Raw genomic sequence first — 19503 nt, forward strand, 5'->3', positions numbered from 1 at the left:
CTTCAAAAATAAGCAAAACAATGAATGTATGGATATAATGTTTCTTGCTAGTATTAACTGAAAAAAATCAGCCAGTGGAACAAGTGAAAATTGTCTAAAATAAGTCCCCATGTATTTCCCTGAAATGATTGATGATGAATGATTGATTGCATCTTATATTAAGTGTAACAAGATACTTTTGACCTGAAATTAGACAAATATACCTTGTAAGATTCAGATACAGTGAATAATCCAGGTTGATGTTTAGATAAAACCACCTTTCTCCCTCAGCATCAGTGGTGTGAAGGCGATGAAGTGTAATAAGTATAATATTTTTAAATATTTAAGCTGAATCCTCTCTTGTCTGCTCCTGGCAATGGTTGTCAGCTTTGCTGCTGATGCAGACCTGTCAGCCACACAAAGTCATCAAACTGGCAGGTTCACTCTGAACTGTGAGTTTTATTATGACTCAACTAACCGAGTGCACCACGTACTTGATGTCTGCAGTTGAGATTAAAGCAACATAAGTCAGTTCTTAGAGAAAACACGGTGAAAGCCTCTGACATTATAATACAAATGTTACAGACTCAAAAATATGATCTAAAACAGAAGTATTAATATGTTTAAGAATGCATTAATCAATAGTTGTTATAAGCTGATTAAAGATCATCTGACTCTCTTATTTGTTCACAGGCAGTTGAATCTGCTTAGCACAGCCACACCTGCCATTGGAGCCTGGTTGGTTCCCATCGACCAGCTCAAATCTTCTCTGCGCAAACTGGACATGGAGGGCACACTCCGAGTGTGTGCCGTTATGGGCTGCATCATGACAGAAGCTCTTGAGGTTAGCAATACATCTGTAGACAGACACAAATGATCACTGATTAAGAACGTTCAGTATCCTCTGATCAATAGTTTTACTTGATCTTATGTGCATTAGTTTGAGACTTTGCTTTTAACTGATTATGTCATTCCCCAACAGAAAAAGAGCATCCACATCCCCATCAGGAGCAAGTACAACCGTGTGACTAAACGAGCTCGCTACCTGCATGAGAATCCCTCCTGTATGCTCTGTAACATCCTTCACCGCTACCTGCAGCAGGCCGACTACTCTGTCATAGAGGAGGCCACCATGGTGAGTGCCTCTGAGGCCTCTAAATCACTCCTTTTTTCTTTTTTTTTACAGTACACTGCGTCAGTTTTAGATAACTCTCAAACTTTATCCTTACTTAAATGGCTACTAAAACTGACATTGTATGGTCCCATTTAGACAACAGCCGCCAATTATTTTAAGTGGTCTTAAGTGCTCTTGGCTCCCCTTCACCGTATTAATGAATCCTTTTCCGGTGGCACCAATCCAGTTCTTTCTTCTTCTCCTTTCCATCCTAGAATGACGGCGTTCCAGCACTTGTGACTCTAAAGAAAGGTCTGGTTGCTTTGGCCAGACAATGGATGAAATTCATTGTGGTAACTCAGGGCTTCAAGGCCATCGGTCTGATGAGGCCCAATCAGCTTACCAAACCAAAGGAGCCTCAGCAGAGCCTGGGTGAGACAATCTTGGGCCTGGACAACGGTGCTGCACTACAGAGTGACACCAGCGCAGACGGAGCTGAATTTGAATTTGACGCAGGTGGGAACTTGTGTTAATATAATTTTGACCCGCCCATCTGTTCCCACAGATGGACTGTGAAACTCCTATCCTCTACTGCTCAGTGTTTGTGCAATAATAAATAAACTGTCACTTGTTGGCAGAAAGGAGATTTAGTGTGTGTATGTATGTGTGTGTGTGTTTGTGTGTGTTTGTGTGTGTGTGTGTGTGTGTGTGTGTGTGTGTGTGTGTGTGTGTGTGTGTGTGTGTGTGTGTGTGTGTGTGTGTGTGTGTATATGTACATATATATGCTGTTTATAGTATGAATGCTCAGATTTAGCTTTTACAGCAGTCACATGATTCTTCTCGGACTTTTATTTTATCTCATTATTGTGAAGCCACAGTGAGTGAACACACCATGTTGCTGGAGGGAGCATGCAGTCGTCCCCCGCCAAAAGAAGTGAACTCTGGTCCGGTCAGTGGAGTGGAGATCATGAGGAAACTCTCCAAGTCCCACACACAACACGAGTCTGCGCTAAGGATAAAGGTACAACTCTGAGACTTTTATCTTTGTGTCCCAGTTATCTGTCGTAAATCAGTATTGGGTTGCATGAGATGGTACAAGATGGTATAGGTACACTCAATAGATGCAATGTATGCATGTGCATATGAATTTCTAGGGCTGGTCCTACTGTTATTCCCATTACTAATTACTCTACCGATGTTTTTTCTCAATTCTTTGTCTATAAAATGTCAGCAACTAGTGAAATAAGTCCCCAGAGTCCATGGTGATGTTGTCAAATGTTTAGTTTGTGTCCAACCAGCTGTACAAAGATGTTCAGTGTTCTCTAACTGAAGACTGAGAAAACCAGAAAATACTAAAATAAGATAAGCTACAGAGATAAGATAAGCTAAATGCTGATTGATAATCTGTCAACTATTTGATTATTCAGCTAATTTCATTTACTAAATTTCAGCTCTACACATTGCATGTATGTGCAGTGTCACACTTATGTAAACCAGTTTGTCTCACTTTTCCTTATGCAGTAGAGATTACATGGCAATTTATCAGAGAAGCTATGATGATATATTCTTGTTTGGGGGAATACTCCTTTTTACTTTTCCTGGAGCATATGAACGATAGAGCTGCAACGATTAGCCGATCGATTCATCATTAAGACATTTTTTCAGAATAAAAGTCAAACATTTGCTGGTTCCAGCCTCTTGAATGTAAGGATTTCCTGCTTTTCTTTGTCATTTGTGATAATAAATGAGGAGTTGGGCAACAGACGCCATTTGAAGATGTCACTTTGGGCTCTGGGAAACTAATGAGTATTTTTCAGAACATTTTGACATTTTATTGACAAAGTGATTAAAGGTTTAATCATGAAAATAATATAAAGATTAATCAATAATAAAAACAGTCATTAGTTGCAGCCCTTGTCAACAAGAATTAGGGCAATAATGGCAAAAATAAAATGCAGTTACACTAGTCCAAAAAATATATGTAGTTGAAACTATTAGTGGATTGGAAGGAAATTAACAGTTTTGATAAAACAATGTAATTCTTAAAGCAAAAATGCTTAGAATTCACCGACTAGTTTCTTTGTCTTCTGTGATTGTAAATTGATGAAATTTATTTGGAATGTTTATCAGACAAAATAAGCTAAATTAAGATGTCACCTTGAACTCTTGAAAACTGAAAGTCATCTTCTACATCTCTTCTACTGTTTTTATGACACTTTATAGACCAGAAGTTTGAGCAATTAAATAACTTGAAAAATTCAGCAGATTTATGTTAATGAAAATATTTATTAGTTGCAGCCCTGAAAAACATTGATAATTTGAGCATTGTGTAGCACTTTAAAGTAATGTAAGAGCTGACAGCATGCCGTGCTGTCCTGACTGTGGTGTGAGCGACATGTTTCCACTGCTGGAAAGCCAGGATCAGAGCTGACACCCAGTTGAATTAAACTGTAAAATGTCTGTTTATACCAACTCAGACACTGTTGAGGTTGTTCAGCTCTTTTCTTTAAAAAAAAAAGTATTACCTAAACTTTCTCAAAATGTATCGTGGCTGTCACTTTATATCTTACTCATCTTTCAAATGTTAAATGCCACAGGCGGCGTAATAGTGTGAACATGACCTCCTCTCAGTAATCTGTACATTTGTCATACCCAGGGCTCCCATCCATACCAGTCGCTGAGCTACACAAGCGGTGACACAGCAGCTGACTCACCCGCCCATGTGAGCCGCGCAGGCCTGCCAGCCAAGGACAGCCCTAGGAAGGAGAGCCTCCTGAGCAATCTGACTGGCAGCTTTCGCAGTCTGCACAACCTGCTGGAGGGCATGCCCCAGAGGAACGAACCGTCTGCCGCCAACGCAGCCAAGAGCAGCTCCCTCACTCGCACAGGTACTGCACCGCTGCTGTGTGGTTGCTACCAACTACAGTATGTGGAAGAGAATACATTGTTTACTAGATTTTCATGACCACAATGTAAAAGTCATTTGTGCTGAAAGGCTGACCTCTGCTGTTCAGTAGTGTGAATAATACCAGACTAAATTAGATGCACAGCTTCCTTGAGCACATGCCCGCAGTGAGTGAATATGCAGAGTCAGTGTGCCAGCAGTCATTTAATTTTTTTTTTCACGCTCTTAACATTCAGCAACCCCTGCTGATATCACCCGGGGCAGGGTCTTAAGAATCTGTGAATGTTTGTGGTTAAAAGTTGTTTTTTTTTAAATAAACATGAATAAATAATAATAATAATGAAGTTATTGAAAGTGTCAGAATTTATATATTTCAGCAAGAGAACAGAAAGTTCCTTTTGAAATGTTTTACTCAATGTAAGTATGTGTGTCTCTTGCAGTCTGCATTGTAACACAGCACAGTTGAGAAGTGTTTACACCTTTCAAGACTCTTTCCCAGTGTAGTAACACTAACCTTGATACGTGTCTCTAGGCTAGGGTTAAGGTTGAATTTGAGGGAATATGCCCTGGAAAGTCTTTGAAAAGCCCTTGAATTTGATGTTTAAGAAGATAGGGGAACCCTAATTGTATTGCTTCCTGAAAGCATAAAAGCCACCTTTTAAGTTTTTGCAACACTAGCAAACTGCACCAGAGAGGGAACTAAATATTAAACAAGGCATATCCTCCACGATTTTTTAATCCTAATTGTAATATGTGACTCTATGTGAGAGAGAGCTTGAAAATTATACAAAACTCTCTTTTTTCTAACTTTCATAAATCCCCAAATTTAAATTTACATTAGCCACATGTGCCTCTATGATGCAAGAAAGAAAGTTATCTGTGAGCAGCAGTCGGTATCTGTATGAAAGTCTGTTCCATGATGTAACATGCGCTCAATCTCCTTCTTTTGGGGCTCAGGAAACAGCTTAGGGACAGACATGCTGACAGAGCACCCGCTGCTATCAGAGCCTTCCTCTGTCAGCTTTTACAACTGGATGTCCAACGCTGTGGGCAACAGGACGGGGGCTGGAGCCCAGGAGTCCCCAGTTAATCGTTCCCAGCACAACAGCCTGCAGACAGGTCAGACACTGTGTACTCAGGGCGTGCCTTGTCTACAGACTAATATCTTGTCTACTGATCTAATTTCTGTAGAATTATAAGGGAAAAATTATGCAATTTAAAAATATATATATATATATTTTGTTAGAATAAATACTGATCATTAACACCTTAATGGCTCTCCTGGTAGTGGAGCTCTAACAGCTGATTAGTTCACTTAAATGTCCATATAACGTTGCAGTTTTTCCAGAGACACCAGATTCTCCCGTCAACCACTACCAGTACCAACCAGTGCCAACAGTTAACAGTCCAGAAGGAGGTCAGGGATTGTTGTTCAGTGTTGTGCTGATGGTGTTGGTGAACAAATGAACTACCTATGAGTTAGTTTGCTTCCCTCCGCTAGTTTAATAGTCACCTAGATCTCAATGTGTCAATCTATCCTGCAGAAAAGCCTGGAAATGGGTATGTTGTTGGTGTGTAATAAGACAAGATAATCGTGGCAGCAGAAAGTGTGATATTAATTTAACGACTACTGGTGTGTACTGTGGGTTAAAGTCACTATGTATAGATTTTTTTTCTGGTCAAAAGTTTACATACACTTGTAAAGAACATGTGCGTATATCATGGCAGTCTTGTGTTCCAAAGATTTCTACAACTCTTATTTTTTTGTAATGGAATGAGAAACACGTACTACTTTGTCACAAAAAACATTCATGAAGTCTGGTTCAGTAATGATTTTATTATACAGGTGCATCTCAGAAATGTAGAATATCATGGAAAAGTCATTTTTTTCCCTTAATTTAATTTAAACAGTGAACCTTCATATATTCTAGATTCATTACACATAAAGTGAAATATTTCAAGCCTTTTTTTGTTTTAATTTTGATGATTACAACTTACAGCTCATGAAAATCAAAAATCTATTATCTCAAAATACCAATCAAAGGATTTAGATTACAGAAATGTCGACTTTCTGAAAAGTATGTTCATTTATGCATTCAATACTTGGTCGGGGCTCCTTTTGCACAAATTACTGCATCAATGCGGCATGGCATGGAGGCGATCAACCTGTGGCACCGTGAGGTGTTATGGAAGCCCAAGTTGCTTTGATAGCTATCTTCAGCTTATCTGCATTGTTGGGTCCGATGTCTGTCATCTTCCTCTTGAACAATACCCCATAGAGAATCTATGGAGTTCAGGTCAGGCAAGTTGGCTGGTCAGTCAAGCACAGTAATGCCATGGTCGACAAACCATGACACTAGACACCAACAGTACAGACTAGCGTGAATGCCGCTATCAAAGCAGTACCACAGGCTGATTTGACTGCTTTGATAGCGGCCTTCATGCTTCTCTGTATTGTTGGGTCTGATGTCTCTCATCTTCCTCTTGACAATACAGGTCAGGCAGGTTGGCTGGCCAATCAAGCACAGTAATACTATGATCAGCAAACCAGCTACTAGTAGTTACACACTATATGGAGATGCTAATTTCCTTTTCCAGCAGGAGTAGTAACAGGTTTGTTGACCATGGTATTACTGTGCTTGATTTGCTATCGTTCCACCACAGTTCAAGGGAATAATTTATTCTCAGGCATAGGGAGAGTCGGCTCATATTTTACACGAAGAGATCCACTCACTGATGGTGAAAGGACCATACGAATAGTCCCGCCTGGTCAGGGCCAGGAAGGGTTTTATTCAAGATACTTCATAATCTCAAAGAAAGGGAGGGGAGGCATCCAGGCTATTTTACACCTCAGGGCCTTGAACAGATATCTTGGAAAGTACAAATTCAGAATGTTGACTCACGCATCACTTCTCTATTTCGTGTGGTGACACGGGTCCTGCAGTTCATGTTAATCGACCTGAAAGATGCATATTTCCACATTCCCATTTACCCTCCACATAGGAAATATCTACGATTTGGCTATCAGGGGGTTCCTACGAATATTTGGTTCTCCCTTTTGGCCTCTCACTCAGCCCGAGGGTGTTTGTAAAATGCACAGAGGCAGCATTAGGCCCCGTGAAGGAGAGGGGCATATGTGTGGCGACATACATAGATGATTGGCTCATAGCAGCGTCCTCGCAGCTGGAGACAGCGGCTCACACGAAAATGCTTGCAGAGCACATAGAGAAACTGGGTTTCAGAATAAATGTGGAAAAGAGTGTACTGTCCCCATCGCACAGGATTACATTCATAGGATTATCCCTAGATTCATGCCTGTCACGGGTGACTCTCAAGCCAGAGAGAGTTGCGTCACTCACAGCGTGCCTGAGCCTTTTTCGCAGAGGGGAGTCAGTCTCATTCAAACTGTGTCAGAGGCTACTGGGGCTGATGGCGTCGGCGCTAGTGGTTGTCCCACTGGGCCCTCTATATATGAGAGGAATTTTGCGTTGAGTGTCTATGACATGCGCTGCGGCGTTACGTCATTGGAAGAGCCTTCTGAGCTATCTGACTCAGGGAGTGTCAATGGGAGTAATACCAGCCAGGAGAGTGGTCTCAACAGACGCATCCCTGATAGGCTGGGGAGGGACCCACAAAGGCAGATCAGTGAATGGCAGGTGGAACATCACCACCACACAATTCACATAAATTATCTGGAACAAATGGCTGTGGGTCTGGTCCTACTACACTTTCTTCCTTTTTTCTAGGGGGCCACCATGTATTAGTCTGGTCAAACACTACAGTGGTGGCATACATCAACAAATGGAGGGCTCAGGTCTGCCAGATGAAACACACTAGCACACAGACTGATTATATGGAGCTATGCCAATTTTTAGTTTCTGAGAGCAACTCACGTACTAGGGGTGATGAACTATGGGGCAGATTTGCTCTCGAGGGCGACCCGCTTTATGCAGAGTGGAAGTTGCCCCCAGAGGTGATAAAAATAATCTGGGAGAATTATGGTCAGGCGGAGATAGACCTCTTTGCGTCTCGGAAGAACGCTCAGTGTTCCAGGTTTTAATCTCGCCACAATCAGACAGCTCCTCTGGGAGTGGATGTGTTGGCACACAAGTGGCCACGGGTTCTGCTAGATGTATTTCCTCCAATCGCCTTGATATCTCCCACTCTGGCGAGAGTCCGAGAAGAAGGCCTATCACTTATCTTGATAGCCCCGCGATGGACAGGAAAGCACTGGTTGGCGGACATAGTACAGCTCCTGTGTGGTCAGCCAGCCCCTTTACCACTCTGCAGGGATCTGCTGACACAGGCGCGTGGGGAAGTATTCCACCCTCACCCAGAGAGACTGGCTCTTCGGGTTTGGCCCCAGAGAGGTCCAATCTGACACCTCAGAATGTAATTGATACAATTCAGAGTGCTAGAGCCCCATCAAGTGGCGAGTGTTTAAGGATTGGTGCAGACCTGATAATGTCATTCCTTTTCAGTGCTCTGTATTGACAGTCTTGTCGTTTTTGCAGAGTTTACTAGAAAAGGGCAGAGCATTTGGCAGCTTTTTCAGCTTGCCATGTGGGCTTTGATGGCCACAAAATGGGACAACACCCGCTGGTGTGTCTGTTTATGAAGGGGGCACGGAGGAAGTTACCCTCAGTAAGGTCAATGGCACCATCCTGGGATCTGCCAACAGTCCTGAAGGCTATCTCACAGGCAGCCTTTGAACCACTGGAACAGGTGGACATGAAAATGGTGTCCTTAAAAAGGGCATTACTGATGGCCCTGACCTCTGCTAAGAGGGTGGGGGAAATGCATGCTTTGTCTGTGAATAATGCTTGCATGAAAATTGCACCTGATGGTTTGAGTGTGCGACATCATCCTAACCCAGCTTTTATTTCTAAAGTTATGGGTCCCTGCATACCTATAGAGCTGAAAGCTTTCAACCCTTCGCCATTTACTTCTGCATAGTAGGAACAGCTACACACCTTGTGTACAGTCCGGGCTCTGCGGATATATGTGGACAGGACAGCAAATTTCAGAAGATCTGATGAGTTCTGGGCTAAACTTCATAAGGGAAGACCAGTCTCGAAACAGAGAGTGTCCCAATAGATAGTGGGGGCCATTGCACTTGCTTACACTATTGGAGGCTCACAACCTCCAGGAGTCTGCGTGCACACTCTACTAGGGGACTGGCATCATCAGCAGCTAGCCGGTCTTCACCTCTGACTTTTGCTTGGTTCTACAGCCTGGATATTACAGCACCCTCTTTAGCTCAGGCAGTGTTGAGTGTAGGGGTATCTGGGAACAGGGATTATTCACCAGAATAAGTCTACTATCAGGGCTGTTTCCAGTAATGGGCTCTTAAGCAATCCGGGAGTCAGTATATCCCATAGTTAGAAACGAAACGAATGCTGTGAAAGAGAACCGGTTCTCTAAGTAGTATGAGTGAGTGTCTCACCAGACCACCGTCCTTGCTGGTGTGAAGCGAGGAAGAGGTGGGCTAAAAATTTTGAATGATGAATGACAGCATGTCGGCCCTTTTATATAGGGAAGGGCTGGTGGCCCCTACGACATTCACGTCATCAGGGCCAGCCTATGGGCTGGCATAATGTATAAAAGAGCTTCTGTTGAGGGGCACGCAGGGGCGTTGCCCATAGTGCCATAGTGAGACACTTACTCATGCTACTAAGAGAACCAGGGTTATGCAAATAACCTAAAGTTTTCCATCGCCACGGGCTGAGAGGCTGCCGTGCAAGAAAGAAGCCCTTGCTCCAGACGCGGCACCTTACAGCTCAATGGAAGTTTTCTGCTGAACACATGGACAAAGAAAACCTTTTGGAGAAAAACTCTGTAGTTAGATGAAAAAAAAAATGTGTTGTTTGGCAACAGTGACCAGCAATATGTTTGGAGGCGAGAACGTGAGGCCTTTAACCCAGAGAACACCATACCTACTGTACTGTCAAGCATGGTGGTGGTAGTATTATGCTGTGTTTTGCTGCCAGTGGATCTGTTGCTCTAAAGAAAGTAAATGGAATATCGAAGAAGGAGTTGACAACATCTGGACTGTGCTGACGACACAAGTCAGTGCCAGGAAGCTAACAAATGTCGTTGAACTCCATTGAATTTGTCAAGAGGAGTGGTAAAAAATTCAGCCAGAAGACCACCAGAAGCTTGTGGATGGCTATCAGAAGCACCTTATTGAGGTGAAAATGGCAAAGGGACATTTAACCAAATATTAGAATTACTGTATGTATATTTTTGTACCTGCACATTTGGTCACATTTTCAGAAGACCTTTAAAAAATTTATTATTGAACCACACTTCATGAATATTTTTTTTTGTGACAAAGTAGTATGTGTTCCACTCATTCCATAACAAAAAAAAAGAGTAGTAGCCTGTAAATTAGAAGTCAAGTCAAAGGGTTTATTATCATATGACAGTTAAGAAACAAGTTTCCCTGTCCAATTAAATTCTTCCTTTGCCTTCCATTCTGAATGCTGTTTAAGAGTGAAACATAACGTATAAGTTAAAAATATAAAAAGTACACAAATAGTAGAAACAATAAGCATACTAAGATAAAAATAAATATACAGATGAACAGTACAATGTACAGTCAGAGCTCCAGACTAACATTTTCCTCTAATAGCACTGGTGCTCCTTACAAAAAATTTGAGCACCAGCACAAAATTTAGGAGCAGCACTAAAATTGACATGCATTGCAACACATTGCATTTTTTCAATATTAACCGTATTACTGATAAATGTTTTGGTAATGAATAAACAATTTACAGAAAAAAACAATGTGCTGTTTGATTTTCAAGGAAAATGTCAAAAAGTGAAATAGTACTTTAAGAGAAAGTCATTTTCCATGTAAGGGCGGCTGCAGCACCTCGTTAAACCAGATATTATTGATAACAACAAATGTACACTGTTTCTTACTGGAATACAGGTGTGATACTGGTGTTTCACATGATATATGATGATTTTAAAAAACAAAATCACTGGGGCAATTTTGCTAATTGCAGGGGGATGCTCATAGTTAAAAATGCTAGTCCCCAAAAATGGTCTCAAAATTCGACTAAATGGGTGCACTCAGGAGCCCTGACGACATGCAAATATGCAGTATTAATACAGATATACATTATGATACAAATATAGAGTATCAATGCAGTATGCATCTATTAGTGCAGTATACAGTTGGATAGAATGCACCAATGCCACTTTTCTTTTCCACTACCAGTACAGATACCTAAATCTGTGCATCTCAAAGGTTATTAGTGGTCATCTAGTAAAGCAGCCCGCTGACATGTTGTTAAAATTTGTGCTCAGTGACATAAAATGTGTTTGATCTCAGTGTCAGTGGTAATTTAGTAAAGTCTGTAGACTCCCTTGTAACTGTGCTGCAGGCCTGCAGTGGTGCTGCTGTGATTGATGGACAAAGTCATGCTGTTTTCTCACTGTTGCCTTCCTGCCAAACATTCTGTGAGAACCAGAGCATGTTAGCCAGCTGATATTTTGTCCCTCCCTCCCTCTTTCCCACCTTCTGTTTCTCTGCACTCCCACTCATCTCCTGAGTTACAAACAGCTGCACTCAGTTTGTTTCCCCTCCCTTAGTCATATTGTATTATCCGGACTCACCCACTTGGATCTCTGAAAGGATGAATTTGACATTCAGAGCACTTCCGACTGTGTGGGTTCAATTATCTGTGTGAATGCTGGATATGTGCCTGAGACGATGAGTTTTGTCTTTATCTACTCACTCAGGTGTCAGTCAGTGACAACACAGCAAATTAGCACTGCCTCACAAACAAATGAAATGAAAGTGATGTGGCTGCTCCAGACTGTGCAAAACACCCCCTGTAATGTGATTGTTGTTCTCTATTTAATTCAGTTTAGCATAATTTGTAATGAGGAGCTCCACTCACTGCTACTTGTGATTAAGTAACATATTGCCTCTTAGCTGCTGCTTTGCTCACATGCTCTAGTGTCAACATATTCTCCAAGGACCTGTCTGCTCTCACACCCCATGTATCCCTAACCTCTCTTTCTTAGGTGGGACATGTAACCTGCCCACAATCCCCTCTGCATCAGACTTCAATACAGTGCTGTCCAGTGACCAGAACACCCTGGATGGGACCCACTCCCAGCACTCCCAGCACAGCACCAGCCAGGACGACATGGCAGATATTGAGGAGGGCAACCAGTGTCCGGCTGCTGTTCAACTGGCTGATGCTCAGGTGCTGTGATAACATCTGTCTAAATGTTTTGTCATTTGTTGAATAATTGTGCTTTCTGACTAAACACACATTAGGCAGGAGATTAACATGGTGTATGAGGCTCTTTCTAAGTCATGACCTCTATGAATTTGTGGTTGTAGAAGTGGTTTTAAATTGGGTTCTTATTTGTGTTGACATTTACCATATTGTGGAAACGGGAAATCTTAGGAATTAATACATTAATACATCCATTTCCAAATGATATATTCATGTTTATCCTAATGCCAGTTGTCAGTGTCAGGAGCTCTATCTGCAAGGATCAAAGCTCAGTAAACTCATCTTCTCTGAAAAAACCCCCCAAAAAAACATTTTTCATCTTGTCCCTTGATATCTATTTTCCACCCTCAGGTTGTTTTCAAGCCTTTGCTGAGCTACACAGGCATCCAGGCCCAAGACACCACTCCTCTTAGTTACAAGATGTATTTTGGTGAACATCTGTCTTTTTCTGGCAACCTCGAGTGTCTCAGAGCGGACATCGTAGACTCTGACACCTCCAAAGAGCGGAAAAACAAAAGATCCAGGAGGTAAAAACAAATCGTATGAATGTTACAACAATAAAAAATGATTAGAATTAGAGAATATAAGTAAAGAATGTCTAAATACACAGATAACCGTCCTCGTCTTCCTCCATCTATCTGTAGACAAGGCATGGTGAACCTCCCTCCACTGGAGTTCAAACCCGCGCTACTGATTGAGACATTCAGCCTGAACGCAGTGGTGATGGAGAAGTCAACCAGTGCCCCACAGGGCCCCACGGCAGCGCCGCTCTCCTTCCATGACCTCAACCGCCGCCACTATAACACATTCCACTGTGACTTCACCACAGCCTGCCAGGCCATCAGCCAGCGTGTTGACATGGCCCTGGTGCGCCTCATCCACCAGTTCAGCACAATGATCGACGACATCAAGGCCACGCAGACCGACATCAAGCTGAGCCGCTACACTGCCGGCTCAGCCTCCCCAACGCCCACCTTCAAGGCCCGGCCATACCGCCACTTCAGGTCCTCCGACTTCAGCCGCAGCTCCAGGGGCAGCCTCAATGGGGCGGGACGCAGTGGAACCCAAACCCTGAAGAGCAAGAGAGGGGTGGGTGGAGGGGGAGGAGGAGCAGGTGGAGGAGGAACAGGCGTCACTGGGGGTTTACAAGCTAATGGGCCTCCATCAGGCATGGATACGCTCGGGAGAAGGGAGCCTCGAGGACGCAGTTCCCTCGGACGCTCAGAACGACGCACCTCTAAGGTAACAATATAAAGGATATTCTTTTATGCTTTTGAGGAGTCATCTTCAAAACTACACTTTTCAAGAAGTGATTTCATTGAGTAAAAAGAGCCTCAAGAGCATAAACACTCTAAATGGGTACAAATTTGTTTTCTGTCCGATATTGATATTGGCAAATGTTGCAATAGGAAAATACTTCCAATCCCACATTTCGGAAATGTTATGTTTTCATGTTCACAGTTTGAGCACCCAAAATGAGACATTTCAGATTCAATTGCCTGTTTTAATCTACAACTTGGAACAGCTGGTTTCAGCTTCAAGACTTTACTTAGGATCTGGCTCAAATGATATAGAAAAGGTCTTTAATATTCCCCAGTGGCATACCTGTCCAGACTTTGAAATATGAGCTATAAAATCACAAAATTCATTCTGAAGCTGTCATTTTCTGTACACAAACCCTAGAGGGAGCCAGTAGATAATTTCAGACAGCATTAAGGGAAACACAGTGTCAGCTTTTTGTAAGAAAGTAGTTTATACAGTCCACAGTTTTCAGGCAAAACTTTGAAAAAGGTAAATATCTTATCTGCAGACCTGTTCGGCTTGATTTATCACAAGGACATTCATTTTCTGAAGTAAAGCACTTTTATTGATACAAGATTTATCAGAGAGACATATAATCCAAACCAGGGCATATAGAAAGCTCTCTCTACCGAAATAACAGAATTAACTTTCATGTATCCTGAAATAATGACAGGAGAAGCTGCTGTCGTCTCACAGATGCTGTTATCTGTACACTGTCATGACAGTGTACAGATGTGTAACTATACTGTTACAGTAAACAGTAATACAAGGCAATGGCCCAGGCTGTTTATTTATCCTTCAGGATATGATGCATGATGTGTAATTTCTATTTGTTTTCATGGTGCAACATCTTCAGGTGTCGAGAAAAGGTTCCCGCGACGTGGCAGATCACATGGCCATCCAGATGGATGACTCTGACTCCATCACGGTGTCGGAGCAGAGCGAGCCATCGGCAGAATGTTGGCAGAACATGTACAAGCTGCTCAACTTCTACTCGCTCATCTCCGATCCCACTGGAATCCTGGAGAAAAGCTCCCCAGAGAACTGCCTCACAGGTGGGACTCCGCTTCTAGCAGTCAACCAGCTTCTAATTTTCATCGTTTATCCCACCGAAGCATTTCCTTTCTGCTTTACTTTGCAGTTTTAACTTTTAATACCATCCTCCCACACATTATTTCTTTAACATATTGCTGTACTTTTTTGATTTCCCATTTGCACTCTGCTCAGCCCTACAAACCTCGCATCTTTATTCTCTTCTGACAACTATACTCTAGGCATTTGTTTCTCTATAACCGCTTTATTTATCTGGAGCCTCATTAAAGAAAGTGTGAAATCTCATCTCAACTCAGTTTACAATTACATTGGAGATTATTGAAGAATCAAGTTCGTAGTTATAGTCGTGATTTATGTATACTTTTTCCTAGGGTTACTGTAATGAGGCTGCTGACTTTCAGATAGATTAATCATACATTTACTTTCGTTTTTTTTCTTTTGCATTTCATTTATAGTTACACTGCAGACATTACACATTTTTCTCATGACATTGTATGTCTCCTTCCCATACAAATCTACCTATCTACAATAAGTCAATGCTGTGCAGCTGCTGTGCCATATGTCATACCTACTGTGTTATTTGTTGATTTCTAGTCAGTTTATCCTGATAGTACCTTTTGCTGCTGCAGTGCGTGAGTTCCTAAGGGTCTAAAACTTGCATTACATTTTACGCAACATTTTTTTAAAGCGGGCACGTCTTCCAGCTGAACTTGCAGTTAAAGCAAGTATTTGAGTATTTGAGCAGCATTTGAGTTTTGACAATGATGCGCAAAAGCTGTTAACATTTGCAATCTTTTATTTCACCTACAATGGTTGACGTTTGATTTGTGTTATACTGAAAATGTCTTCTATATGTGTACTGCAGAAGGTGGACGTCGGCCCTCAGAGCCACTCTGCAAAGTAATCTTTGAGAACGAGCAACAGGATCCCGCCACACCCAACAAGCCCCTCGGTGCAGGCGGCCGGCGGCGGAGCCTGGTGAGCTCGGAGCCCCAGCATGTCACGCTCATAGTGTTTGGAATCGGCATGGTGAACCGCACACACCTGGAGGCCGATATTGGTGGGCTGACCATGGAGGCTGAGCTAAAAAAGATCCATGGTAGTTTCACCCTGAAGGAGAAGATGAAAGGTGAGACCCAGTTCTTGTTAGTGTGTTTTATTCGCTTTTTACTATGTATTTTAACTTGGTTAGTTGTGATACTGTAGGAAAGGCCTGACATCAACCAAGCATCAACACCTGTCTAATGGATAATTTAAATTGTAGTCATAACATTTACAGTTTTTGGCCTGAAATTTAGCATCTATTCTTCTCTTTTTTGAAGATATACATTTCCAAAATGACACTGTTATGTCTTGATTAAATGATTGATTCCTTTCACAACATATAATCTATTTATTGTTGCAAAAACAGAGTGTGATTCTTGGTAGGTAAAACCTTGTTTAGTTTGATTTTCCTTTCATGTATCCACAGACATCCTGCACCAGAAAATGACTGAGACGTGTGCATCGGCTCACATAGGAGGGGTAAACATTGTTCTGCTGGAGGGCATAACACCCGACATCCAGTAAGTACACGTTTACTTCAGCTTCTGCTTATTAGGGAAGCGATTTAACAATTATTTCAAAACAAAAAAGATTCTTAGATATGAAGGTTTTTATGTCTTGTTTTTGAAAGAAATTGCTTTGAATAGCATAACAGAGTATATGGATTGCTGGATGAAGTTTGACATCGGTAATGCTAAAAAAAATGTTTTAATTTTAACAATATGAGTATTTTAATTCAATGTTCTTTTATTGTTGTGTTACGTAAGAAAACAGCTATTTGATTTTAACAGTGGTCAGAAAGATCTTCTCAGCTCCAAAGTATTACAACTTTGTTAAATTGGTTATGTAAACTTTTTTATGATTCTGTGTATAAAAATACAGAGCACATTCAAAGACGAATACTCTCTGACTTGCATAAAAACACAGCAAGAGCACTTGCACGTGAATGCTTTACAAGTACATTTGTAAAAAAACAAACAAAGAGAGACAATTACAACCTGCTTTCAGCCAGGTAATTTTAGCAGCAGTTCTTGTGTTTACTGCGAGCAGTTTCCTCAAAACATAAGCAATCACCTAATCAGTTTACAAGCCCTGTAGTCATACATTCAGACAGGCTGATGTATGTGCACGCTGCTTTGATTCAATCCTGAATTTATATTGCTGCTTCAATAAGAAGCTTTTTTTTCATCTCATTCCACTTAACAGATGCACCCACTGTGAAAGTAAAACTGAGACTTAATTCTATTTTCATACTGTGTGCCCTAAACTGCACCCATGTGTTGAGTTTGTCTGTGCCAGACAACTTTACACTTTGTTATTTTTACTGATGTATAAAACATTCAAATGTGTGTAAGAATGATTGTAGTGCTACACTCCATATATTTCCCTGCACGCTTGTTTGTTTTAAATGAAAGCAGTGTGCAGACAAGTGCATTGATTAGGTGATAATTAACAACAGGCTCCAATGCAAATGTGTCACAATTAAAGCTTGATGTCTGTCACATAACAGATCGTCAGCAGCTGTTTGAGATTTTTTCTTTTAATCAAAGTGGCTCCTCAATGTTCTTTCTTGTGGAAAAACTATCTCAGAACTGTTTCACACTTTCTTCTGCTCTTCTTCTTCTTTTTTTTACATTCCTTGTTTTTCTCTTCCAACTACTTGCAAAGACTGGAGGATTTCCCAACATCTCCTACCAGCACAGCTAAACAAGAGTTTCTGTATGTTATTACTACCATATAGGGCTCACATGCATCAGTAATTCAAAGCTGCCCTTGATTGCACATCCTTCATTTGTCTGAGTCACCTGTCACCCATGTGTATTTTCAGTGAACGGTTTCTCAGGACTCTTTGTTCAGATGTTAGCTGTTTGTGTGTGTGAAGCCACTTTCATTGGTTACTGAGACCTTAAAGGTTATCATTACTGTAGTTTTCATGAGCAGAAAGTTGACTGGTTTTATTTTTTAGTTATTGGTGAATCTCTTCATACTTGACTGTTCTATTAATGTGTCCAATCTGAAAAAATATTGAAATATCTTGCAGTTTGTCTGATATTTCAGAATATGTGTTACATATTTTACAGAAATCAGATTAACACTCTCAAAATTCACCTAGGAAAATGCAGAAAATGTTTTATTTGCCACGAGGAGCAGGATACCAAAATGTTTTCTGCTTGAAAGACCTTGCATTTGTCTGTCATAGCGTATAAATCACGACCTTATCCATTCATGGTGGAACATATGTCACAGTTACGATTGCTCACCTGTGCCCAGAAAAGTTAATGCTGTCCTCAGTCTGCATGGTGTTTCATTGTTTCAAGTCCTCTCAGTGATTCCACTTAAGTGTCACATCCATTCAAAACTCCACATCACCTGAAAAAAATGAAAGACAATTTCTCATTCCAGTCGACTCTGTGTTTCAGGACTGTGGTCAAATGCAATATCGCCAAGTCGCAGGCCTTGTACAGCGCCCAGCGAGGACTAAAGACCAATAATGCAGCCGTCTTCAAAGTGGGCGCCATCATGATCAACATCCCCCAGCACCCGGCTACTCTGCACAGCATGATGGTCCGCAGCTCCCACCAGCTCTCCAAACAAATCTCAGACCTCATCCGCCAGCCCTCCAATGTGTACGTCCACTTTATCTGTACACTATTTAAAATCCTAAATCAATCCGTCATGCAACAATCAATGTCGTCATATTTGAAATACTGGTTACTTAATAAAATCCTCATAAGAAGTCTTTGATGTACAAAAGTAACAGGTTACTGTAGTACATCCACACTGTTGCCAGTTAATTGCTCTCAAAGCCTGTGTGAGGTCTCTTTCCACGGTAATCTTCTGAATTATGGTAATATATTTATAGAGTTGTAGTTGTACAAAGGATATTAAACAACCTTTCTATAATTTGATATTCAGAGGAATATGAGCCAGTGTCTGCAACAGTCTGCATATAACACACAAACACACACACTGCTCTAAATCAAAGCAGCAGTTTTTCATTGTATACTTCAGCTTCTAAACAAGTTTAGCCTCTTAAATTTTGGGACTGATGTGACGCCAAATCCAGTTGAGCCATTAATGTAGCAACAGTTGCAAATTCAAAACCTTGTGTCGATAAAGAGCAAATCCTGACTTAAGTGAGTGTTTTTTCCCCCACTTACAGTCAGCCTCCTAATAGGGAGGACACTCCTATCCCTCAGCCCTCCGACAAAGCATCTAGCATCAACCAGACCCCTGTAGAAGCCACTGAGTTCCCTCAGCTCCCAGAAGGCCTGGAGAAGAAGCCCATCGTCCTAAAGTTCAGTGCCATGATGGACGGCATCACTATTGGCGCCGCTCTGCTGCCCTCGCTGAAAGCTGAGTACAAAATGGGACGCATGAAGAGTCATGGCATGACAGGTGGGAGAGGAGATATGATATTATGATATGATATATATATTTTTGTTTTCAATTCAGTTTAGTTTCAGGTATTTGGGGGGGGGTTTTGCTCATTTGAGTTTCGTTTTTATTGCTTACAAATGTGGTTTTTAGTTTAGGCTTTAGTAATTTCAGCATTAGTTTTAGCCAGGGTTTTTTCAATTATAGATAAGGTTATTTGTCAGGGGCAAGATTTAAGAAGTTCAGGAGAGGTATTACAATACAAACACAACACTTTGTGAAGGCAGTGGGGTCACAGTCATGTAGACATTCCAGTAACAACAAACATGTTGACCAATACATGTTTGACAAAGACTAAAACTAAAGACATTTCCTGTATATTTTTTATTTTATTTTAGTTTTGTAAGTAAATAGATTTCACATCTGATGTTCTCCTTAAAGTTTTTTAAAAGGTCATTTTATTGAAA

At 41.4% G+C, this 19503-nt stretch overlaps 1 protein-coding gene across 1 annotated transcript in view; it reads left to right on the forward strand.

Annotated features, from left to right (window-relative positions):
• Window positions 1–19503, forward strand: part of kiaa1109 (KIAA1109) — an 84906-nt gene that overhangs the window by 34550 nt on the left and 30853 nt on the right. The window contains exons 40-54 of the mRNA XM_084382144.1: window positions 673–823; window positions 962–1114; window positions 1369–1609; window positions 1966–2114; window positions 3750–3981; window positions 4956–5117; window positions 12039–12223; window positions 12611–12786; window positions 12904–13501; window positions 14418–14616; window positions 15480–15743; window positions 16086–16179; window positions 17327–17377; window positions 18079–18285; window positions 18822–19057. Coding sequence (XP_084238270.1) covers window positions 673–823; window positions 962–1114; window positions 1369–1609; window positions 1966–2114; window positions 3750–3981; window positions 4956–5117; window positions 12039–12223; window positions 12611–12786; window positions 12904–13501; window positions 14418–14616; window positions 15480–15743; window positions 16086–16179; window positions 17327–17377; window positions 18079–18285; window positions 18822–19057 — 3098 coding nt within the window. The remainder of the gene's footprint in view (window positions 1–672; window positions 824–961; window positions 1115–1368; window positions 1610–1965; window positions 2115–3749; window positions 3982–4955; window positions 5118–12038; window positions 12224–12610; window positions 12787–12903; window positions 13502–14417; window positions 14617–15479; window positions 15744–16085; window positions 16180–17326; window positions 17378–18078; window positions 18286–18821; window positions 19058–19503) is intronic.

Source organism: Pagrus pagrus, assembly GCF_965226575.1.
Source record: "Pagrus pagrus genome assembly, chromosome: 18".
Classification (NCBI taxonomy): domain Eukaryota; kingdom Metazoa; phylum Chordata; class Actinopteri; order Spariformes; family Sparidae; genus Pagrus; species Pagrus pagrus.